Below are 25,567 nucleotides of genomic sequence, written 5' to 3'. Positions count from 1 at the left end.
GTATTCCCGTTTTCTAGGTCAATATCCACTTATTAGTGAGTGCATACCATGATTGATCTTTTGAGACTGGGTTACCTCACTTAGTATGATGTTCTTCAGCTCCATCCATTTGCCTAAGAATTTCATGAATTCATTGTTTCTAATGACTGAATAGTACTCCATTGTGTATATACACAACATTTTTTGCATCCATTCTTCTGTTGAGGGATACCTGGGTTCTTTCCAGCTTCTGGCTATTATAAATAGGGCTGCTATTAACATAGTGGAGCATGTATCCTTATTTCATGCTGGGGAATCCTCTGGGTATATGCACAGTGTGAAGATCCTTGATCCACTTGGACTTGAGCTTTGTACAAGGAGGTAAGAATGGATCAATTTGCATTTTTCTTTATGCTGACCTCCAGTTGATACAGCACCATTTGTTAAAAATGCTGTCTCTTTTCCACTGGATGTTTTTAGCTCCTTTGTCAAATATCCAGTGACTGTAGGTGTGTGGGTTCATGTCTGGGACACTTCCTTCCCTTTCCATAGTAAAAGTTTACTTGAGGTGTGGACATTCAGCTAAGTACATATGCATGTTGGTTATTTTGAATTGCTAATTCATACAGCTGTAATTTTGGAACTCTCCTCATCAAATGTTCACTTAAGTAGAAGTGTTTAAAGGAAGGTTATAATAGAAACACAAAGAACGTAGCACACACCACAGAGTCTATTATTCTGGCTATTGGAATGTTATGTCTCTGTAATAGGAAATTTGTATGTTACCTAGAGGGACTCTGGTACATTAATGCTTTTCTAATTTACAAAAGGAACTATCCCTGCTGTTGACCTTAATGTCTACTGCAGGGGTGAACAGAAATATAGATTATGAAGTTGCTAAACATAATTGCTCATTCAGTATGAGAGGGAGGGCTACATGAATGGCAAAAAGGGCAGGCCTCACAACTAATAACTCGACGAAGATCTTATAGTTTACTGGCCTCAGGGGTAGCCTGACTCACCAAATTCATGTTTCACTTTGCCATTTAATTTTATATCTGTACTATATATGTTTTATAAATTTATGCATATTTAAATGCCTATGAGTATGACATAAAAAATGTATCAACCAACTAAACATTTCTTAACTTGTTACACTTTAAATACAGGGGTATCAACAATTTTTTAAGTATAACCCTTCTAGAAAGCAGTAGATTTGGTTATAAAATTGTGCCTCTTTGCTTACGTGTTCAACCTCTCTGAAGCTCTTGAATCACCATAATTTAGGAGAGTCCACATGATAAGTAGCTGGTTAGCACAAAACACAATGAATGACATTTTTGTAGTTTTTTTTTTTATATTGATTTGTTCAGGCTTTTTTAATTTAATGTTTACTTATTCAGTTTATTTCTTACTCACTGCTGCCCCCAACCTGTCATCCCTTCTCACAATCATTCCCTCCTTTCCCACTCTCCTTGACCTATGAGTGGATGGGGGCACACTGGCTTTCTGCCTCCCTGGCACTTCAAGGCTCTGCAGGGCTATGACCTCCTTTTCTACTGGGACCAGACAAGGCAGCCCAGCTAGATGAATATATCCCAAGTATATAATATAGCTTTTGGGATAGATCCTGCTCCAGTTGTTCAGGACATACAAAATAACCAAGCTGCACATCTGCTACATATGTGTAGGGAGGCCCAGGTCCCGTCTGTTTAAGTTATCTGGTTGGTGGTTCAGTCTCTGAGATTCCCAAAGGTCCACCTTAGTTGAATTGTTGGTATTACTATCCCCTTATGAGCTACAATCATTCCTCTTATTCTTTCTGAAGAGGCCCCAAATCCTTCCACTATTTGGCTGAAGGTGTGGGCATCTGTGTGTGTCAGTTGACTGTTGGAGCCTTATAATGCACAGCCATGCTAGATTCTAGCCTGCTAGTATAACAGAGTATCATTAGTAGTGTCAGGGTTTAGTGCTTGTCAATGGGATGCATTTCAAGTTGGGATAGTTAGCTGTTCTCTCAAACTCTGCTTCATCCACAGTCCCTCTATTTCTTGGAAAAAGAACAAGATTTCTCTCAAAAATTTTGTGAGTTGGTTGTGTCCCTATTGCCAGACTGAAGATCCTGCCTGGCCACAGGAGGCTGCCTAATAAGGCTCCATATCCTAAATGTTGTGAGTCACTGCTAAGGACACCCCCATTGATTTAGAGCTCCCCCCCCTACCCCATTTCTTTGTCTCTCCTGGAGATCCATCCTACCTACCCACTACCCAGTAATTTGCATTTTCCAGTAATTCTTATGGGAATCCTGACATCCCCCATGCCCCTCCACACTCCTGAACACACCCACACCCTCTCTCCTTCAATTATTCTCTCCCACAATGTTCCCTCTCTCCATCTACCTTCCACCACTACTCCATTCTTCCTTCTAAGTGAGTCTCAAGCATCCTTGTTTGTGCCCTCTTTCTGTCTAGCCTCCTTGGATTTGTGGAATGCAGCATGAGTGTCCTTTATTTTATGGCAAATATTCAATTATATGCGTATACATACTATTCGTGTCCTTTTGGGAATCTTGATATTCTCAAGATTCATCTCTACCTGAAAAATTCAAAATGTCTTTGGTTTTCATGGCAGAATGGTATTTCAATTTTAGATATATCACATATTTTTTGTCCATTCTTAAGTTTAGGAACACCTAGGTTGTATCCAGTTTCTGGATATTACAAATTAAATTGTTATGAACATAGCTATGGAAATGTCTTTGTGGAATGGTGGAACATGTTTGGGTATATGCCTAGAAGTAGTAAATTTGGGTCTTGAGGTATTCCTAGTATTCGGAGAAACCACCAAATTGTTTTCCAGAGTCGTTGTACCAAGTCTTTGAGTAGATACCATGTAGCCATGCTTTTGTTTCTATACCAACACCAGGCAGTTTTATCCTTATTGCTCTGCAGTACAGTTTGAGGTCACAGATATTGATTTCTTCTGAAGTTATTTTATTTTTCAAGATTGTGTTTACTAGCCTGAATTTATTATTTTCCATATGGAGTTGAGATTTGCTCTTTCAAGTTCCATAAAAATGGGATTTTAGATGAGAATTGCATTGAACCTGAAGACTGCTTGGTAAAATATCCATTTTCACAAAATTAAAGCTACCTATCCATAGCTACCTATCAGGAGATTCTTTTATCTCCTGATACCTTCTTAAATTTCTTTCTACAGGCACTTTAATTTCTTGCCATACTGATCTGTAACTTGCTTCATTAGAGAGTTACACCAAGATATTTTATATTTTTGTGCTCATCACAAAGGGTGTTTTTCTTCATTTTTTGGCCCATTTATTCATTTTATAAAGGAAGACTATTAATTGCTTTCAGTTTATTTTGTATCCATCTAATTTTCTGAAGTTGTTTATCAACAGGTGATGTTCTCTGGTAGAATTTTGGGAGTCAGTTATGTATAGAATCATATTATCCAGTAATAAGAATATGACTTTTTCTTTTCTAATTTTAATCACCTTGATCTCCTTTTACTGTTTTATTGCTATGACTTGAACTTCAAGTACTGTTTTGAATTGGTAAGGAAAGAGTGAGCAGCTTTTTCATGTTCCTGATTTTCATCGAATTGCTTTAAGTTTCTCTCCCTGTATCCTGATGTTGGCTACTGGGTTGTTGTATATTTCTTTGAGAATGTTTAGGTATGTGTCATGTATCCCTGATATTCCTAATACTTTTAAAATGAAGGACTGTTGTATTTTGTCAAAGACTTTTTCAGCATCTGATGAGATTATCATGCCATTTTTCCCAGTTTCTTTATATTGTGGTTTAGCTTGATGGATTTTCATTTAGTGAACCCTTCCTGCATCTTTGGGATAAACCTATTTGATTATAATGGGTGATGTTTGTGATGTGTTCCTTGGTTAAATTTAGAAGTAATATATAGAGTATTTTTGCACCAATATTCATAATAGAAATGGGTTTGAAGTCCTTTTGCTTTGTTGAGTCTTTGTGTGGTTTAGGTATCAGGCTGACTGTGGCCTCATAGAATAAGTTTGACAGTGTTCCTTTGCTTCTATTTTGTGGAGTGTTTGAGGAGTATTGGGGTTAGCTATGCCTTGAAAATCAGCTGTAATTCTGCATAAAAATCATCATATTCATCCCATTTCTTTGTTTGTTTTGGGAGACTTTTGAAGAATGCTTCTATTTCCTTAATTTTCATAGGATTATTTAGATAGTTAATGTGATCTTTATTTAAGTGTTATTTGTCTGGGCAATCCGCCACTTAGTTTAGATTTTGATTTTGTGTAGTACAGGTGTTTAAGTGGGAGCTTATGATTGTTTGAATTTCCTTAGTTTCTGTTATGTATTTATTTTTTACCACTGATTTTTTTTTTAAATTTTGGTACTGTCTCTCTACCTTTAAATACTTCAGATAAGGATTTGTTATTTTGCTGATATTCTCAACAAACCAGATATAGTTTTTGTTGAATCATTGGATTATTTTCTTTGTTTCCAATTCATTTATTTCAACATTGAGTTTGACTATTTCCTGCCATCTACACCACTTTGGTGTGTTTGCTTCCTTTTCTTCTCCATCTTTCAAGTGTGCTATTAAGATATTAGTATGTGATGTATACATTTTTTAATGAAGGCATTTAGTATTATGGGCTTTCCTCTTAGTACTGCCCTCATTTTGCCCTATATGATTGGATATGTTGTGCCTCTATTTTCAGTGAATTCTGGAAAGTCTTTAATTTTCTTTCTTTTTCTTCCCTGACAAAGTGATTGTTGGGTAGAGAGTTCTTCTCTTTCCATGAATATTTGCTCTTTCTCATCTTTCTATTGTTGATGTCCAGCCTTAGTCCATGGGGAGCTCATAAGTTTCAAGTGTTTAGTTCAATTTTCTTGGATCTGTTGAGGCTTGCTTTCTGCTTGATTATATCATCAATTTTGGAGAAGGTTCTGTGAAGTGCTGGGATTAAAATATATCCTTTTGTGCTTTGGAGAAAGGTTCTGTAGATGGCTGTTAGATTCAGTTGTTTCCTGAATCAACTGTTAATTTCATGATTTCTGTGTCTAATTTCTGTCTTGGTGACCTTTCCATACCTGAGATTGGGGTTTTGAAGTCTCCCACTATTAATATGTGGGGTTTGATGTGATATTTAAGCTTCCGCAGTGTTTGTTTTACACATGTGTGTACTCATGTGTTTGGGGCATAGCTGTTCAGAATTGATATATCTTCTTGGTAGATTTTTTTTTCTTTCATTAGTGTAAAGTGTCCTTCTCTGTCTCTTTGATTAATTTTGGTTGAGAATCTATTTTACTTTATATTATAATTGATACTCCAGTTCTCCATTTAAGAATATTTGCTTGGGAAACTTTGTTCCAACCCTTTACTCTGAGATAATGTTTGCCTTTATTGCTGAGATTTGTTTATTGTATGCAGCATAGTGATGGATCCTATTTTGCATCACTTTTTAAAACTTTTTTTAAGCTATTGAGGAAATTCGTCCATTGATATTGAGAGAAATTAATGACCGGCTGTTGGGATTTTCTTTTATTTGCTGGTTTGTAATTATTTATTTTCTCTGTATGTTCTTGGATGTAGGTATCCTCCTTGCGTGAGAATTTTTCTTCTTGTATTTTTTTGTAGGACTAAATTTGTAGATAAATATAGTTTCAATTTGTATTTGCCTTCAAACATCTTTTTTCCTCTGTCTATAGTGATTGAGAGGTTTGCTGAGTAGAAAAATCTAGGTAGGAGTATTTGTGACATTGCAAGATATGTCACCGTGCCCTTCTACTGCTTTTAGAGTTTCTGTTGAGAAGTCTTGTGTGAATGTAATAGGTATGCTTCTATATATTACTTGACCTCTTTACCTTGAGGAATTTAGTATTTTTTTTCAATAGATTTTCTGTTTTGATTATTCTGTGTTGGTAGGATTTTCATTTCTGGTCCAGTCTATTTGGTGTTCTATAGTTTTGCTTTATAAGTTGTTTCTCCTTGTTTAGATTGAGAAAGTGTTTTGTTATTTTGTTCAGAATATTTTCAGGGCCTTGGAGGTGAGACTCTTCTTCTTCTTCTATTCCAATTATTCTTAAGTTAGGTCATTTAATGATATCACAGATTTCCAGGATGTTTTTTTGTCAGGAAATTTTTAGATTTACCATTTTTGACGGATTTATTTCTTGTATTGTAGCTTCTATGCCTGAGATTCTTTCTTCCATCTCCTCTATTCTTTTAGTTATGCTTGCATCCATTGTTCCTATTCTCTTCCCCAGGTTTTCCAACTCCAGGATTCCACCAGTTTGTGTTTTCTTTATTGCTCCTATTTCGACTTCCTGGTCTTTCATGGTTTTATTTCTTTCTTTCACCTGTTTATTTGTATTACTCTGTATATTTTTAAAGGATTTATTTGTTTCCACTTTAAAGACCTCTACCTGTTGGGCTTATGTCCTGTATTTCTTCACAGGATTTATTAATTTCCTCTTTAACGTCCTGTATCATTTCTATAAGATTGAATGAAAGGCCATTTTCTTGTGCTTCAGTTGTAATAAGATATCCTGGGCTTGCTCTAGAAGTTTATCTGTGCTCCGAAGGTGTCATATTGGCCTGACTTTTTAAATTATGTTCTTTTTAGGACGTGTTTCCATCTGTATGACTTTGGTCCTTTGATGTATCTTTTATAGTAGGCGTGGAGGGGGTCTTAAATACAATGGTCCTCCTAGGGCAGGCCTCTGATCGATATCCTTAGATTGTGTGGTAATAGATCTGAAGGTCTCTGTGGTTAAGTAGCTGCAGACCTATTGAAGGTTGAAAGAGAGAATAGGGGGAGAATGGAGGTTCCCCTGGGACATCCGGCTGCTCAGAGCATGTGGGCTTGCTCCAGAGGACTCAGAAAGCAGGGAAGATGGGTTGGGGACTGGAAGCTTACCTGTGTGTTTCAGGCTCAATAGAAGAAGTTGGGCAGACAGGGAGGAGACTGGAGGTCCAGATGGAATATGAGGCTGCTCAGGCTGTTTAGACATTTTTTGTCTTATTGATTTTCGCCTGTATTTTTTTTAGGGGGGGTGGGCGTTTTGAGTCAAGGTTTCTCTGTGTAGTCCTGGCTGTCCTGGAACTCACTCTGTAGACCAGGCTGGCCTCGAACTCAGAAATCCGCCTGCCTCTGCCTCCCAAGTGCTGGGATTATAGGCGTGCGCCACCACTGCCCGGCTCGCCTGTATTTTTTGATTTCTGATTTTGTGAATATGTGTGTGTAGCTTCTTAGTCTCTTTTGCTTCTTGCTGGTCACAAAGAAATACAAAGAAAAGGCATGGAGTTGGGTTTGTAGGGAGAGGGTAAAACCTTGGAGAATTTGACAGAGGTGAAAATTATGATCAGATTGTAATGCTTTTTAATGAAAAAATAAAATTATGTATCATATATCATTGTTATACACTTAAATTATAAATAGAATAATCGCCAGGTGGTGGTGACACACTCCCTTAATCCCAGCACTCTAGGAGGCAGAGGCAGGTAGATTTCTGAGTTTGAGGCCAGCCTGGTCTACAGAGTGAGTTCCAGGACATCCAGGGCTATGCAGAGAAACCCTGTCTCGAAAAACAACAAAAAAAAAATGATAAATGGAATATTCATGTTACGTTTTCTAAAATTTTCTGTACATCTATGAACACTAAAATTAATCATTCAATATTATGCCAATATATAATAAAAGTATATGCCTCCTGGGAAAAACAAATCACCTTTGAATTGTCTGAAGTAATTATAGTAATTTAAACTTTCAATTGTTATAGTAGTCATTCTCTGAAATATTTTGACTTGTAAAAGAATGTTTAAACAGAAATCACATTTCTTCTTATAGCAATTGTCAAAATACAATTTTGGGAGTCATTTAGGAAAAGTATGTGACATGAAATGTTTTCCTCTGCAGTATTTACAGCAGTATTGTGGAGTTACAGAACACCAAGTCCAGGCTTGCTTCTGAGAGAAGGATGAACAGGCTGTCGCACATCCACACTCACCACAGATCTGTCTCAGAGGGAACCAGTGACAGCAGTCTTCAGAATATCTTTGGGTTCAACAGCACAGGGGCCACGATTTAAGTCCACATTCAAGAAGGAGAGCTTGGTGGGATAGCTTAATAAGGTTAGCTATGCTTTTGTCTCTCTAAGTGTTTCAGGTTTCTGATAGTATTGTATTTTAAGTCTGATGAACCACTGAAGTGTATAGCTGACACAAAATTCTCATTTTTCAGATATGCTCCTTTGTTAACCTGAGTCAGTAAATAGAACATATTTGGAATATTTTAAATTTCTTTCCAATTGGAACTTGAATGATATTTCCAACAAAACCTGAATGTTTGTTGACAAGACACAGTGGGTAGAGGTTCTTGTCACCATTTGACCACAATGTTCATTCCCTGGACCCCATGTAGTATGAGGAGTGAACCTCTTTAGTGTTGTCCTCTGGCTATAACAGAGGAGGTGTGGCATGCACATCAAGACAACTTAAGGTGTATTCCTATTTATATCCATTTTTACCTTTCAGGTGACACTGTTTTATCTGGGACTTAAGTATTTAGTGGTTTTATAAACAATTTTTGGGGTCATATCCACCATTTTCACTTAAAGATTGAAAGTTAAACTCTTAACCGCATGTGCATAGTTGATTTTAAGAATTCCTCCCCTCCTCTGACATAGGCAAATCCATATTTTCTCTCTTTAGAAAACAAATGGTCCAACAAATGAACAAACATACCAAATTTAAACAAAGCAAAACGATAAACCAACAATACATCACCCCAAGACCTTAACATCCAGGAAAAATCACAAGAAACACACAAAACTCCTCCATTGTTAAGCGTTTTAAATATTTTTATATATAAGAAAGCATATATATCAGTAATCTTGCTTAATTATCCTTTAGTAAAAGGGTTCCAAAATGTAACTCAGAAAATATTTTACCTGAAAAAGTCTTTCTGGAAAGTAGCAGAAACTTTTCATATTATCCACTAATAATATTAATTTCTCTTCATCCCATTTATTTGAAAATTTTCTTATTTGAAATTTCCCTAAAACTATCACGGCTTTTAGGAGCACCCAGTAAGTATGTTCTGTCATAGTTTAATTGCAAAGACACAGTGAATAGAGATAATATTCATGTTGATACATATAATTGTTGAGATGGTGGAATTACGTACAGAAATAAAACAGTGCAATTACAAGAATTGTAAATCTGTTGCAGTTTTATTTTCAGTGTGTATCGCTACTATTAAAATGTTCATTTCAACAACCTCTTTTTTTGCTTTGTTTGGTTTTTTGGGGCAGGATTTCTCTGTGCAGCCCTGGCTGTTCTGGAGCTCACTCTGTAGACCAGGCTAGCCTCAAACAAACTCTGAAGAAACATGGAACAGCAGGTTATATTTGTGTAGAGAGAAGCCCTTTGCTTCATATTTTTATTGGCTTTATGTATAAAATGTAAAACACACAGAGGGGGAAATCTAAAGGTGTCTAGGACAGTATTACACTGAAATTGCATCTTTAAATGTATTACTTACATTATTGTGTACTTTAAAAAAGAGAACTAGCTGAGTTTTCATCAGAACTTTTTCATGTTTTTGAAGGCAGGGCAATGGTGTAAGTATTTCCAAGCCATAAAAGTTGGTCCACTTCAAACAAACCTTGAATGAATGTGAAATTGTTAAATATGTCATAATACAGGCAATTCTCATCAGTTATTACTGCAAAATTGGGGTAATGTATCCTTTTACAGGAGCATGATGAATTCTGAAATAAGCAAAGATGGGATCCAAGCTATTTTGAAGGGATAATTCTCTTAATATTTTCAAGGACAAAGGAGGTCTGTGGCACTTGCAGTTTTCTTGGATTAGTTAGATCATGCTGGACTTCATAAGGAAGATTGTAAATGTCCTTCTGTCCATGTGCAAGACAGAACTCCATAATGTATTACTTACATTATGGAGTCCTTCTGTCCATGTGCAAGACAGAACACCTCTGCTGCATGGCCTACATAAGATACTGAGCTGTTGTTCATCAAAATCTTATGGTTAAGCAAGAACGCAATAACACAGGTCCTAAAATTCTGTAGATGTGGCTATTTCAGCTAGCAATGCAAATATTATAGTAACGTACAGCATCTAGCTGTCTAAATTTATAGCAAATGATGCAAAGGTCTGATAAGATATGGTATACCTGGAACCAGTACTGAGTTTATTATCTCTGGCCCTTAGTGTGTCTCTTTGAATGTTTTTATGGTCAATGTCTCTTTGAATTTTGTCTAAATCTAAGGAGAAATTTTTATCAAAGTTTAGAGCTCTATGTCCAGATTTCCTTTTCACCTTTATTAAATGACCTTTCTCTAAAACATGAAAACTCATGGCTTTGATTACTGTCATAGAGGATAAATTCCTATCTCTTAGTGTCTGTGCTGTGATGATTGGCTTTGACATTCATGTTCACTTGCAAATTTCAAATTCTGGTTTACATACTCAACTCTATGTAGCTAAGCCTATACTGTATTTGTTATTTTTAGAGTTTGTAGATAAATAATAAAATTATCCTTAGCAAGTTTGTGAGTTTTATGGCTAATATTGTAAGTTATATTTATATTTAGCATGTAAAATTCTTTTTAATAACTACAGTTTTTTCCCTTTTGTTCTGCAACGAAATATGTGGATTCCTGCAAAATTTAAACAAGCTCCACTCCTGAGTTACCCTTCCTTCTCTGAGATCAAGTCTTAAAAATGTTCTACAGTTACATCTAATGTAAAATTGGCTCACTTCATGTTTTGATCAAGTAGTACTTCAAATAGGCATAACTTAAATTGCTGTGACAATCAACAAGTACCCTTTTGTGCTTGAGGCTATAACCAGACTCAGGACCTCATAGGTCCCCCACAACTGCAGTGACTCACATCCTTGCAAAACATTCATGTCTACCTTGATGCATTTGTTTGCTTTTGACCAAGGACCTTGTTCAGTGTATCCTCAAATCCACTGTCTTTCAGTATCAGCCTTCTGATCATGCTTTGGGATTTGGGATTGTTGTTATACACCAAGCATTTTTTAAATTAAAATAATTTCTTTAATTCTGTGCTTTTCAAATATCTGTTCAGTCTGTCAACTATTACTCGAAATAGTTCATTCAAATATGCCAAACCCCCAATAGCCAAAAACTATAAGTTGTTTCATAAGGTAATACTGACTTTGAACAAAATGTTGATTTAATTTACTTATGAACCAACAGCTGGCCAGGTGCATTGCCAGTGGAGCACCTGTCTATTCTGAATTCTAAGTCTAATTACTATTCTAGTTCTTGAGCCCTAAGGGCACACTTGCATGGGACTGTTTGTTGCCTCAGGCCAGTGCCTCATACCTGCTTGCTTTGCTTTCTTTTATCTCATATATAAACCACATAGTCAATCATCATGGAGCATATGTTAGATAAGCTGTTGGTGAGACATTCCTGTCTCCAGCCATCTATGGCTTAGGCTAATAGTAGAGCACTTTGAGCTAGATGTCATGATAACCAGAGAGACTGCATGCTTTAGCATGAAAAATATTAGATAAAACTTTATGAAGTTCATGGACATATTTTACTTATTTTCTTATGTCTCTCACAAAGTCTTTCATATATTTTTCTCATCTGGAACTAATACTTGAGTGTCTCAGTCACACAATGCCTCAATTTTAATTGAAAAAAATCAGGATACTTTTTATTCTGATTGGACACATTACACTAAGACACTTGGAATTTCTCTTTTTGAGTTAGTATAGTGAGAGTGGGTCTAACACCTTAAACGTCATAGTTTTGCTGTTGCAAATATGTACATAGATTTAGGCAGACATCTTTGGGATTTATACATTCTGTTGTGAGTCATCTTTTCTTCCAAAAATGATGTACACACATGATCCAAAAACGTGCTTGTGTTGTCATTTTATATAGGGATCTTGTCAGACTGTGTGGGGCAGTGGTGCAAATCATCAGTTCTGTATTCTTGGTTCTCTGTATTCCCATGGCTACTCTGTGAACTCTATCACCCTAGCCAGCTTATTTTCATTTGTCTTCATTTAATTTTATTTTTTAAAAGATTTATTTATTTATTTATTTATTTATTTATTTATTTAATGTATAGGTGTACACATCACAGTTTTCAGACATATCAGAAGAGAGCATCAGATCTCCATTTCAGGTGGTGGTGAGCTAGTCCCTGGTTTCTGGCAACTGAACTCAGGACCTCTGGAAGAAGAGTGAGTGCTCCTAACTGGTGACTCATCTCTCCAGCACTCTTCTTCATGTTAGACAAGGAACTTTGTTGACTAATTCAGAATGTTGTGTGGAGGTGAGAGGATGATATTGTCTCCAGGTATCCTATCTACAGCTTACCTCACTCAATTCAGCACAGGGTTGGGGACAAGCAAATCAGGAAGACATGGGTTCACAAGTGTAGCCACACCCAATACTTGTCTCACAGCAGAGAGAGTTTGCAAGGGGAGGAAAAGGAAGACCTCCAGTTACCTTGCAGAGAGAGATAGATCCTTGAGATTGGATTCTTAATGAGAAGTCTGGGAGATAGTGGAGGAATCTGGGACTAGAGAAGTATTTTTTATTTGTAGATCAGAAGGGCTCAAAGTTCCTCTGTTCCACCCCATATGCCCTTTTGTTCTGTCACAGGTACCTTTTTGTAACTGGTATTCTTAGACACTGAGGTCTCCTACATATGTTGCTATGTCTTTAAGTTTGTTTTCTAGGAACAAATCACCAAAAACAGAAGTTTGAAAACAAATAAGAGATTGAGTTTATCTCAGCTGTAGAATTATGGTCTTTTGTATTTTCCCTGACAATTGCCCCCTTAATGATGGCCCGTCTGGGCCACCCAAATGAGCAATGCGACAGTGGCTGGCTAAATATGAATTTACCAAAAAGAAGGAAAAAGGCAAAAGTCAAACAACTACACTATGGGTCGCTGTTCTAGGCAAGTTCTGCAAGATCATACAAATCTATGGAAAGGGAAGTCTTTATTTTTAAGTTTGTTAGGTTACTCCAAATGGATTTCATTGTAGCATTTTCATATGTGTGTGTGTCATACTTCATTCTTATGCATCCCTAATCCCCACTGGCTTTCCCCATACACACAGCAGTAGTATTCTGATCTGAACAAAGCCTGAGCTGAGTGAGACTCACAACATGACAGTATCATTGCATCACCATCCCCATCACCAAGCACCTCTTAGATTGCAGATCTCTTGGCACTACCCTCATGTATTAGAATAAAACAACCTGTGGGAAAATTTAAATATACAATCTGTTAGTGAAGGTATTTATGGAAATTCATAACGACATTACTAAAGGAGTTGCGATTATTTAATCTATGTAATTTTATTTATTTGCATTCTAGTAATTTTCCCCACTCAGTCCTCCTCTTATGCTTCATTCCATTCCTCCTCCCTCTTGCCTCAGAGAGGGTGGTTCCCCCACCAGGCCTCACCTTTCCTGGGGCTTCAAGTCCATCAAGGTTTCAGCACATCATCTCCCACTGATGTTAGACCAGGCAGACCCCTGCTACATATGTTCCAGGGGCCTTGGACGAGCTTTTCTGTGCTCCTGGTTGGTGGCTCAGGCTCTGGTAGCTCCTTGGGGTCTGGATTAGTTGAGAATGGTGATCTTCATAAAGACCCTTCCAGCTTCTTCAATCCTTCCCTAATTAAACCATTGGTGTTCCCAACATCAGTCCAATTGTTGGGTGTAAGTATCTGCTTCTGTGTCAGTCAGCTGCTGATTGGGCCTCTCAGAGGGCAGCTGCACCTGCCTCTTTTCTGTAAACACATCAGAGCATGGTAGTGTCAGCCCTTGGTGGCCTCCCATGATATGGATCCAAAGTTGCCTTTCCTTCAGTGCTTGGGGGAATGGGGGTAGAGATAGGAAGATACTTTAGACTTGATGATTGCCAGTCTAATTCCAGGTTCAATAAAAGATACTGCCTCAAGTGACTAATGTAGAGGACAAAGCAAGATGTGGAAGAGTACACACACACACACACACACACACAGGAAACCAAGACTAGAGAAGGCTCAGCTGGTAAAGTGTTTATGAATGCATAAAGACCTGGATCTTATTCCCCAGAACCCACACAAAAAATCTAGGCATTATGACACACCCCTCTAATTCCAGCACAGCAAAGGCAGAGGTGGCAGGGACACCTGAGCCTTGATGGCCAGCCAGCCTGGTCTGCTAGGTGAGTTCCACATCAATAAAAGATCCTTGTCTGGAAATACAAAAGGGCAGAGTGCGTGGCTTCAATGAGCGTGGCCCCCACAGGCTTATGGGGTTCGAATACTTGGTTTGCAGCTGGTGGAACTGTCTAAGAAGGATTGAGAGCTATGGTTTGGTTGGAGAAAGTGTATCCGGTAGGGGTGGCCTTTGAGGTTTCAAAAGCCTGGCACCCTGTCCAGTTCTCTCAGTCTCCTGCTTCAGGATCAAGAAGCCTCTCTGCTCTTCCTGCCACCACGCCCTTGCCTTGCCCATTAGGAACTCTGACCCTCTTGAACTGTAAGCTTAATTAAACGCTGTCTTTTATAAGTCACCCCAGTCACAGTGTTTCAGCACAGCAACAAAAAGTAACTAATATTGGGCCTGAAGACCAAAGCCAGAAGTCTTCTAGCCTCCATGTATCTCCATCACACAGGCAAGTGCACCAGCACACTCCTATGTTCACACATGCTGTGGGGGAGGGGAGAAAACAAAGCAGGTTCCCAGGACCATGCTGCAACAAAACACAGGTTGGCAAACCCAAGGAAACTCTCAGAAAGCATGGAAGAAAAGCGAGGAGACCCTAAACTGCTGTCAATAGGGTGGCTCTAGGGCAGGAACCTCGCAGTGTGTGAAAAGGCAAATGAGTAGCTTCTTTGGTCTGGACAACCTTGCCCATGACAGACACAGCTTTTCTGTGAGAGTAAGAGAATGGTTCTGGGGGCCAAGGATCCCTGACGAAGCTTACAGGAACAAGGCACTTCCCTAGGCCAAGCCACCAGACAAGACGGTGTGGCTCTCAACCCCTCCGCGCATGGGAAGAAAGAATGGGGCCACCAGATACATCCAAGGTGATTCTTTATGCCATAAATTAGGGCCACTGTTGGATTTGATAGCCACATCAGACCTTCTTCAGATTCGGGTCATTTAACTTCAAATCTGCTTTGCACAGAAGACAGGGGGTGACAGGCCAGCAGCCCACAGGCCTGTTTTGACTCTATCTCATCAGGGCCGACGGTCCCTAAAAGTTCCCCCTTGCTGGCATTTGGCTCAGATTAGGAGATCCCTTTCTATTCCATACTCAACTGTAATCTTAACTCTGACTCCAGCCTCTTGGGCTACCCGGTAAGCTTTAAAGAGAGCATCACGCTTAAAATCATGGAACACCGCCCAGAGAGGAGACCCAGCAGCTGAGAGCACTTTCTGCTCTTCCAGAGGACCTGGGTTTGATTTCCAGGATTTACGTTGTGGCTCACAACCATCCAAAAGTTCCAGTTCCACAGGATCAAACACCCTCTTCTACCCTCCCCAGGAACTGGGCACACATACGGTATCCATACATACATCTAGGCAAAATACTCACACACACAAACCAAATCTAAAAAAAAAAAAAAAAAAAAAAAAGTTTTTTTAAAGCACGGAATGTTAGCTCTGAGAACCCTTTTATTTCATTTCCTTTTCTTCCAAGAAAATTCCTTAAATGAGTAGTTCTCAAGTTCCGTAATGCCCTGACCCTTTAATATAGTTCCTCATGTTGTGGTGACCCCTCAACCATAAAATTATTTTGTGGCTACTTCATAATGGCAGTTTTGCTACCGTTATGACTCATAATGTAAATATCTGATATATATCTGATGCACAGCCCCTGTGAAAGGGTCATTAGAACCCCCCCCAAAGGATTCAAAACTCACAGGTTGAGAACCACTGCCTTAGACGGTCAGTCACAAGGACAGTCATAATGGCTTACAGACACTGAACACTCTTAAGCACTAGGCCAAGAGATTTACATATTTTAATCAAATGAGTGCAATATGGCTTTGGTTTTGGTCTCCCTTTTGAATCAAGGGAACCTGAGACATGCGTGCCCTCCTCTCATCTCGTTCCTACATTGTGAAGACACCTTACCAAGCACTAACCCTTGGGCATCCAAAGCCCAGGAGTAGCAATAGCTCATGGCAAACAGGAAGCAAAAAAAGGAATCCAGGAACTAGCCAGAGCAGGATCCAGTCCCAAAGGCATAGCCCAAGTGATTTATCTGCTCCAGGGAGGTGGATCTTCTGAAACGTCCACAGCCCCCCACCCTAGCTGGGTACCAAGACTGTGACAGAGAGGAAGGTGAACATCTCAAATTCAAACTGGAACACGTAGGATATAACTCTTGTCTCGTCTGACTTCTTCCTATTCCTAACAAGCACTTTACACTTGAGCATGTAATAATGCCCACTAGTGTTTGCACTGCATTTGCTCTGTGTCAAGCTGGGAGAGAGACAGGAGGATACATCATTTAGAAGATCATTCTTGATGCCTTCAACCATGACTTAGTTGTCATAGACAATATGACTTATTGTTCTGCCAAGTCACAGACTGTGCAGCCAGTTCTTACCCTGTTGTCTTCCTGGATCTCCCAGTCACTCGAGAAAGTTGTCAGCTGCTGCCCTTGGGAACAGTTAGCAAACTGGAAAAGGCTGGAAAACATCCTTCTGTTCTCCTGTGTGTCTGGAAAGATGGCATCTTGGAAATTGACTCCGTGCGGCAAGAGATTGTAATTTTCATCCATCCTAAGGGGAAAGGGTCAAAGCAGAGACATAGGTGAGGCGAATGGAGATGGGCCAGATGCAGTCTGGTTTACAAAGGACAGAAACTGTCTTGCTAATGTCACCATGAAGTCTGGCATGGTTCTCAGGAAGGGACTTCTACCATTAACACTTCTCATTGCTTTCTTCTTTGCTTGAGTCTAGCTTAAGCGTTTCTAAAGAATGGAGTCTAGACAAGGCACAAGGTCTCAGGTGTTGGCATTCCTGTGGGTCTGTCTCCCATGTCTTATAATGTCCGTTGCTTCCTGGTGAGCAGACAGAAGTTGTAATGTGACCTGGATTTAAGCCTCACTGCTACACTGGGCTTGTGATGCGAAGCCAGCTTCTTCTTTAAGCACCACTGTCTTCCTGTCTGCTACAACAGGACTGTAATAGAATATAGTCTCTTGGTGTTATCATGGGGATCACAATGGAAAACTGTAAACGTGACTCAGTGGGTAAGAGCACTTCCTGCTCAAGTGTGAGGACCCAAGGTCAAATCCGTAGCACCCCCATAAAAAGCCTGTTGTGACTGGGCATGCCAGTAACACAAACCCTGGGCAACAGAGACGGGCAGATCTTGAGAACCTGCCAGCCCAGCCTAGCCAAAACGGCAAGTTTCCAGGTCGATGAGAAGCCCTATCTCAGGGAAATAAAGTGGATAGAGACAGAAAAAGATGCCACACATACTCCAGTGCATGCACCACATACACACCTAGCACACACATCCAACAGGCACAAGGATAACAAAGAACTTGGCACACAGTGAATGTGGTGCAAATATTAATGAATGTTTTCACACGCTCAAGTGTAAAGTGTTTATTAGAAATAGAAAGGAAAAAGAGATGAGAATTCTAGCCTAAGGGTTCCAGTTTGAATTGGAGATGTTCCTCTTCCGCTCTGTTTCAACCTTGGAACCCAATTGGGGTGGGAAGTTTCTGGAGAGTGGATCTACCTGGAGGAAATAACTCACTGGGGGGGTGGGGGGATGCCTCTGGGACTATATCCTGCTGTGACCCCACCTATATTCCTGTCTGCTTCCTGTTGGCCAAGGGATGAAGCTCTTCTGCAGAGCACTGCCTCAGTCATCTGCCCCAGTGTACAGGGCCACACAGCCAGAGAATGAGCCAAAATAACCCTCTCTGCTTTCTCTCAGTCACTGCGAGTGAGCAAGAGGGGAGAAGAAGGCTGGACCAGAGGAGGAAGGCCTGGTGTGCAGCTGTTAGCCTACTTCAGGGCAAGACAGCCCTATGAAAAGACAGTCCATCACAGCCTTGTGTGACTTTCTGCCAACAGATCACCGCAAGAGATGAAAACATTGGCTGACCACCGCGCAGTCACTGGACCATGTTGTGATTAAAAAAAAAATACAATAATGAGCAAAAGTCCAACAGTGCCTGCTCCTTCCAGAGCTTTCATCCAGTGGAAAATAAAGCCGCGTCCAGTTGTTTTATAGCTGGGCTTTCAGTGTTTCCCCTAAATACAAACATAAAAGGCCGGCTTGGATTTCTTTGTATCCAGACAAGGCACGCTTGCAGTGCTGGCTGACTTTATTTAGAAACTATACTTTCCAGACAATTACAGAAAAAAAAATTTAAGAAATCACCCTAATCTGGTACGCAGTTCACAACTGCCAACGCAAAGCAGAACACACATTCTAAACTTAGCCTGTCTTCAATATGGAAAGCACATGTGGCCTTGAGTTTACGGATCCCCTGCTGCGGAGATCACCACTTTCTCTCTCAGAGACTTCAAAACTGAATCTGCAGCTAGTGGTCAGAATCTTTCCCGAGAACCTTGGTACAATTGGTAAGACTGAGGCTATTACCTTGGCCTCTCTCTCTCTCTCTCTCTCTCTCTCTCTCTCTCTCTCTCTCTCTCTCTCTCTCTCTCTCTCTCTCTCTCTCTCTCCTGTTCTAGATCCATCTTAATTTGAATTAGAAACAACCCACAAAGCTTGGGGGTTCCACCTGCTGTTTTCCACCTGCGATTTAGGTCGAATTGAGATTTAGGTTGAATTCAGTAGTCGATATAAATGAACTGAATTTGGGGGGATTTGCTGTCACAAGATTGGAGGTGTCTACATAGGATCCACCACCTGCCTGATGCCCTTCTGCACTCTTCAAAGCATTGTGGTGCTGGGGTCTTTACCTTTCCCACCAGCGGGCTCTCAGTAAAGCTCTGCTAATTTGAATTACAGGGCAGCTGGTAAAGATTGAGACCTGGGGAGAGGGGGACAGGGCTGGGGGCGGTGCCGGGCAGGGAGCTGCTTTCTGGCATCCAGTGGGTAGGAAAGGAGAGCATTGGTGTACCTTAACCGACAGGGCTTCCCCAGGAGCTTCGCGAGCTTCTATCATGATTTGCTTCTCGCTTTTATCCAGATGGGAATTGGTGGAGGGGAGGAGCATGAGAGCGGCCTCTGAGGGAACTGGCTGGAAATTTACACTTGAGAAGTTCAGACAGAACTTCGAGAAGCCAGACAGAATCCCACCAACTGATGGCAAAGGTCATCGTTCTCAAAATGTCGAATGGGTGTTTGGAAAGCACTTTGATAGCATGAGCGTTTGATCCCAGCACTCGGGGGACTGAGGCAGGAAGATAACCCGGGGAAAATAGAAAAACCCGGTCTCATAAACAAAAAAGCACCTCGATCTTTTTGCCTTTAATCCCAGTCTGTGCTTAGTACTCCAAAAGCATATATGTATCTTAAACATCTTTAGCCAAGGATGGTCAGGATCTTCGTAGAAGACAGCAAAGAGAGAATGAACAGCCTACTAAGTCTTGTTTAGTTTTTTTGGGGGGGTGGGGGTGGGAGGAGCGGGCTCCCTGAGGCTCTTCTGACTTGCTACAGGTAGCCCGCAGAGGGGGGCAGGCTCACCTTACAAAGAAGAAATAGGAGTAGTCCTGGACCACCATGTGGGAGTGGCAGGAGAAGTAGCCCAGACCGGTAAGGTTGAGCCTGGAGCCAGCGGGCACCTCCAGCATACTGCCCCACGCCTGGTCACACAGCATCTCCACCTCCGCGGAGTAGAAGAGCCCTCCCTCTCCAGCTTGGTACTGCCACGGCAGGTAGTTGTAGAGGCCGGGCACCTCGGGGTGCAGCGCCAGCACCTTGGCATACACGATGGTCTCGGCCAGCTCGGCGCGGCAGCCTTCGCTCAGGGGTCTCCACTCTGAAGGCAGCTGGCAGGCTCGCGCGGGCGCCTGGGAGGCAGCGAGGCAGAGCGCGGCAAGCAGCAGTGAGAGCGGCATGCCGGCGGCTAAGCTCTAGCCCGGGCGCATGGCCCGCCCGGGTGCCGGGGGCAGCGGGGAGCCGGGAAGCCCGCAGCGCCTACCATGGAACCGCGGCCGGGGCACTCGGCTGCAAGCGCTCCGGAGAGCTGGGTACGCGGCTAGCAGTATGACCGGGATCACCACCCTGGGCAGAGCTTGAGCAGAGACCTCAAAGCCTACTCCACAGTGACAAGCTTCCTCCAACAAGGCCACATCTACTGCAAGAAGGCCAAACCTCCCTGTGGTGTACATATTCAAAGACATGAGTCTGTGCAGGCCATGCCTATTCAAACCAGCACACCCAGGAAGGATTTAGTGACTGTGAAACTGACCTGGTATTCACACTATTCAGTCCTGAAGCCCCCTTATATCTCAGTCATACGTTATAACTTATGCAGACAAGATAATTTAAAGGTTGTTCTTTTAAATCTCATCTTCAAGCGCCTTGGGGCCTGGCTGGACAAGTTTTGTCTGCCTCCACTACCTTTAAAGCCTTGGCTTTCCCTTATGTTTAGAAAAGTCAATAAATAAACAGCCATAGGCCTGGCTATTTTCTCTCCTCTCCTAGAAAGTTGACAGAATCAAAGCCCTTCCAATATTACTCAAAACATCTTTTCCTGCCTCTCAGCCCAGAGACTGTCCTCATGTATTCTCTGGCTGGTCAGTTATGTTTTTCTTCTCTGTAAAATCTGGTGGAGATTGGTCCCCATTGGGTTTCTGTTTCTGGTGGGGCTGCTGGTGTGTTCCCTAGTGATCTGCAATCTTTGGAAAATAGGATCATCAAAATAATCAGCAGAACTCAAGATAGTTAGAAAGAAATGAAAATTCTATAATATTCCATATGAAAATAATTCCAAATCATAATTATTGGGTTTTATAGTGAGGCAAGCCATTCTGCCCATTGATTCCAAGACCCATCAATTGAAGCTGTGAGGCATGGGTGACACCCACCACTTCAGAGCCTTGACTGTCAACAGTTGACAGTTTCCTGGGTGTTTCCAGGTGATGGCACACAAGGTAAGACCAGTTGATTTTGTGGCGGCGAGCCCATTGCTGTGAAGGGAGCAATGGGACACACTGAACAGAAGTGGTGCTCTGGGAAATGCCATGATGACAGACAGGGTGTTTTGGGAGGCCATTTTATGTGGAAGCTTCAGGGGTCTTTGGAAAGTCAGTTGTGTCGGATGGTGTCTTGCTGGGGCAAACACCTGAAGGAGTGATTTCCTGAAAAAAGTGAAAAGGATGTTTTGCTAAAGCAGACACATCAAGGAACATTTCCCTGAAGCAGACACAGGTGAAAGGATGTTCTGCTAAAGCAAACACATGAAAGGACACGTGATGAAGGATTCTTGGCTAATGACACGCATGTATTGGTCTGCCTTACATTTAGTAGTTGAGCTGTATTTGTTGGGACTCTGTAGAGAGAAACGCACCAGAAATCTTCTGGTGGTGTGCTGTGGCTTCTTACTACTTCCGAGCACTGGGGGGATTGGCAGAGTGAGGTCAGCTGAGACAGACTCACATGGGGTTTTGCTAAGTCGGACTCATGCGACTTAGGCATGACCCATGGGGGGGACACATGATGTTTGGAGGGAGTATAAATAGGACTCAATGGCCTGTGAGAGGGGCTTGCTTGTGGAGCTAGCTCTGCGATGCTTCTTGGTCTCAAGTCCCGGCTTCACTGAGAGAAACACAGCAAAGAACTTCTCCTGGTGTCCCTGTCGGTCTGAATTCCTCCCGCTGACTCGTGCCCAATTCCGCTGAGGCCTGGCTGATGCTGCTAGGCACTGCCACTGCTGCTGCTGCAAATTAAAGTTACAGCCATTGCTGGTGCTGCTGACACGGACACGAACAGGGGGAGCATATTCATGCCCAGAATGTACCTAATCTCTGTCCCTTCTAAGATGGAACAAGGTTAGGATAAATAACCAAGAGGCCGACTGGTCTCCTGGAGAATGATGTGGGGCTATGGGGTTATGGGGTTATGGGGTTATGGGGTTATGGGGTTATGGGGTTATGGGGTTATGGGGTTAGTCTTTTTGACCATAAGCTCTCAGCAGGATTTCACCAGGCCAGCCTTAATGAAGGAAGTGCTGAACCAGTGAAAAGCCTGTCTATCTTCCACACGGCCACTCTGTTCATAGCTTATGAGCAAGCCGGGGGTGACTGGGTAAAGAAACTATATAGGAAGGGTTTGTCCATCTAATTACTAAGAACCCTCCCAGTGGTCATCACTCATGTGAGACACAGATGCTGGGACAATCAGTGACCATTCTGAGCCATCCATTCATCTTCCTCCCCAGATGCCCTTCTTACCCGCTTCCTGGTTCTAGTCCTCCAAGTTCCCATCTGTCCAAACAAATGACAAGTCACTGCTCAGGAATTGTGTCACTTGAACTAATGGCTATCTCTGGGTTCATTACAATGCTCAGGTTACACACTCTGTCACTGAGGGAAGTCAGAACAGAACCTCAAAGCAGGAATCTGGAGGCAGGAAGTGAAGCAGAGGCCATGGAGGAACACTGGTTACTGACTGGCTCCTCGTGGCTTGCTCAGCCTGCTTTCTTATACCATCCAGAACCACCTGCCCAGGGGTGGCAACATCTGCAATGAACTGGACCCATCCACATCAATCATTAATCAAGGAAATGAACTGTAGACTTTCCTGTAGACAGGCAAATCTTATAGTAACCTTTTTCTCAACTGAGCGTCCCTCTTCCCAGATGACTCTGACTTGTATCAGGTTGTCATCAAACCAGCCAGCACATTGCCCTTTCATATTTTAAAAATTATATTGTATAAATACAATGCTTGAAACAGTGCAGTAATTGTGAAACCTCAGTGGCCCTATCAGGAGAACAAAATAGACCTTTAGTCATTGGACTTAACATACAGTATGCCAGAACTCGAGCCGCCACTGCTCAGAGGGTGGTATAAAAATCGCTCCACACTCCTGTGCTTGACCAGCATGTTTCATTTTTGAACATTCTAGATGGCATGCACACTGTATCTGTGAAAGGAGAGCATGGATTATCTGGGGACACATAGGAGAATAGAATGCTCCGTGCCTCGATCTTGATGGCAGGTCCATGGTTACTCCCTTTCATTCATAAAGATATTTTTTACATATTTTCTTCATACAGTTACAATAAAAGATCTTTAAAGGACAAGCTCTTTGTCAGACTGGATGACAGTTAAGCGACTGATCTGTCAAGTAGATTCAGATCTGCCCCCTTCCCATACATATAAGGAGCAGAGTGCAAAAGGATTACATCACTGCCCTCCAGACGTTCACACACGCCAAGGCTCAGGACTCCTGTGTAAGCACTGCCCCCCCAACCCTTGGTGGTGATAGAAAAGCTAATATCATTTTAACAGTCACTAAGACTGAAATGCCCCATGAGCGAAGCAATATATGCGTATCGCTTCTGGTATGAACACAATAGCCCTGCACCTTGTGCTTCTGCCCCAGTGGCACACTGCTGGAAAGAAACCCACAGCTAGTAAAGAACAAAGCTAAAATCTGTTTTGTTCTCTGTATGTTTGTGTGTGTTTATATATGCATGTGTGTGTGTGTGTGTGTGTGTGTGTGTGTGTGTGTGTGTCCTGGAACTCACCCAGCTCCAGGGATCTGCCTGTCTCTGCTTCCTTCCTTCCCTCTGGGAATTATAAGTGTGCACCGCCATATCCAGCTTTCTCGTCTTTGACCTGAGAACTCAGGTTCTCGTGCTCGTAAGGCAAGCCTTGACTGACTGAGCCATTTCCCGAGTCTCGTAGCTGCAAATGTCATCTTAGGCCATCCAACTTGGTAGCATTGTGCGTCCATCCTTAGATACTGAAGATGTAATGACCCATCCAACACCATCCCTGCCCTCCAGAACTTGTCCATCCTGATGATAAACTCCAACTTCCGACCATTTCAACTCAGCCTCCTGCTGTTTCCAACACAGAGGTCTGTCGCTGTTCTCTGAATACAGACCAGAGCTATACAGCAATCACATCATCTGCTTCCAAACCCTCTCCCCTCAAAGTGAACAGAAAGCAAATAAACAAAACCCAGCAGTTTTGAGTGTGAATCATGCTACTTGCTCCAAGTTGAGACCTTTCTTCCATCTTTCTCTGGGAGCCTAAACAGAGATAAACAACCAAAACTGAGGGTCATTCTTCCTGTTTTAGTGTATCGTATTTCCTAGCCCCACGGGACCTTTCTGGAAGGCTCCCAGTGTGCAATGTAAACCTCAGCTCATTCTTCCTTCTGGTATCCTTGGGAGGCAGGAAGCCAGAGTTATTTCACAGATAAAGAAACTAGAGTCCCCAGAGGCCCGATGCCTGCCTGGGTCACATAACTATAGGCAGTTGGGGATTCTGGGAATGGGGCTTAGGTTAGGGCTCCCTGTCTGAGGTCTCCAGGCTCCCAAATGGGACCGCCTTCCTCAGATGTGAAGATCTTCGTGTGTGAAGATTCCAGTGGAGTCTTGTTTTCCAACAGGTATATTATGGGAATGCAGATATTACCATGCATATCTCTTCCTCTGCATATTAATACATTTACAGGGGGTGGTTAAGTGCGTATAATGATTATCTGTGCTCATTACAAATTCATCTAATGATTAAGTGTCTATCCACTGTTACTTCCAATAGAGCATAGTAACAAAAATCAAAAACATTTTGGCTAATATAACCTTTTATTTTGTCTTCTTGTTAGCAGGACTAAGTATCGAACCTGCAACCTTACACATACCAAGCAAGCACTGTTCAGCTGAAGCGTGGCTCCAGCGACCAAAGTCCAGGTCTGGGCTTGACAAGCACGCAATAACTATTCTGTTAGCCACCGTCAGCACTTCGGCTAAGCATCATTTTGGAGTCTGTGCTCAGCAGTCAGGATGACAACATTGTAACAACATTGTCAAAGCCTTTTCACATTAGCGAATGGAAACCAGCCTGGCTAATTTTTCAAGGAGGGGATATGAGGTCTCAAGAATGCCTGTTCTCATTTTAAGCACATCAAACCAAACCCCTAACATCTCCTTGTTTAACGTTTTAGATGCTAAATGGAACTATTTGGCACAGGCTGAGCAGTTTGGTCCTCCCATCCATCATTCAACATTTCCATTTCAAACAAATAACTTTTAGTATTTATCTTTCAATTTGTAGATGCAGGCCCTGGATACACAGCGAAGAAGAATGTAGAGATGCTGTCCTCATTAGTTAAATTGGTATGGCTAAAAATAGACTTTGAGAGCGTAACCTTTTCTTGGGAATGAATGGCTAGAAAAGCCGATTCAATGGCCTCTGATAAGGCTGTTATTGAGATGCCTGCAATCTGGAGAAAGAGAACCCTTGGATTCTGCTAACGAGAAGATACCCCAGTGCCTGGCTGCGGGTGTCTGTCTCGCCGCTGGGGTGCCCGGAGCTGGGGTGACCGGAGCACCACCGGAGCACAGCCTGCGAGCCGATCCAGGAGGCAGAACACA

The 25,567-nt window shown here is 41.8% G+C and overlaps 3 protein-coding genes across 3 annotated transcripts in view; 2 read left to right on the top strand and 1 right to left on the bottom strand.

Annotated features, from left to right (window-relative positions):
* LOC127664872 (ankyrin repeat domain-containing protein 26-like) overlaps positions 1–8,924 on the top strand; it is a 102,630-nt gene extending 93,706 nt beyond the window's left edge. The window contains exon 15 of the mRNA XM_052157111.1: positions 7,910–8,924. Within this exon, the coding sequence (XP_052013071.1) occupies positions 7,910–8,081 (172 nt within the window). The 3' untranslated portion in view covers positions 8,082–8,924. The remainder of the gene's footprint in view (positions 1–7,909) is intronic.
* The window catches only part of LOC127664873 (ankyrin repeat domain-containing protein 26-like), a 143,584-nt gene extending 131,052 nt beyond the window's left edge, over positions 1–12,532 (top strand). Inside the window, exon 12 of the mRNA XM_052157112.1 lies at positions 12,134–12,532. Within this exon, the coding sequence (XP_052013072.1) occupies positions 12,134–12,205 (72 nt within the window). The 3' untranslated portion in view covers positions 12,206–12,532. The remainder of the gene's footprint in view (positions 1–12,133) is intronic.
* Positions 12,533–13,409: 877 nt separating this feature from the next.
* On the bottom strand, positions 13,410–20,150 carry LOC127664743 (coiled-coil domain-containing protein 3-like). Its single transcript, XM_052156886.1, has 3 exons — positions 19,699–20,150; positions 16,631–16,805; positions 13,410–13,814 (listed from the first exon to the last, which is right to left on the bottom strand). The coding sequence occupies exons 1-3, from the start codon at positions 20,070–20,072 to the stop codon at positions 13,767–13,769; spliced, it is 597 nt and encodes a 198-aa protein (XP_052012846.1). The 5' UTR covers positions 20,073–20,150; the 3' UTR covers positions 13,410–13,766.
* Positions 20,151–25,567: the final 5,417 nt, after the last annotated feature.

Source organism: Apodemus sylvaticus, chromosome 14, assembly GCF_947179515.1.
Source record: "Apodemus sylvaticus chromosome 14, mApoSyl1.1, whole genome shotgun sequence".
NCBI lineage: Eukaryota > Metazoa > Chordata > Mammalia > Rodentia > Muridae > Apodemus > Apodemus sylvaticus.
This window is presented reverse-complemented; position numbering and strand designations above follow the sequence as displayed.

Coding starts and splice junctions, on each gene's coding strand:
- LOC127664743 (XM_052156886.1), bottom strand. CDS start 20,072: ATGCCGCTCTCACTGCTGCTTGCCGCGCTCTGCCTCGCTGCCTCCCAG. Junction 16,806..19,698: donor TCCTATTTCTTCTTTGTAAG/GTGAGCCTGCCC, acceptor CTTTCCCCTTAG/GATGGATGAAAATTACAATC. Junction 13,815..16,630: donor AGATCCAGGAAGACAACAGG/GTAAGAACTGGC, acceptor ATGTGTTTACAG/AAAAGAGGCAGGTGCAGCTG.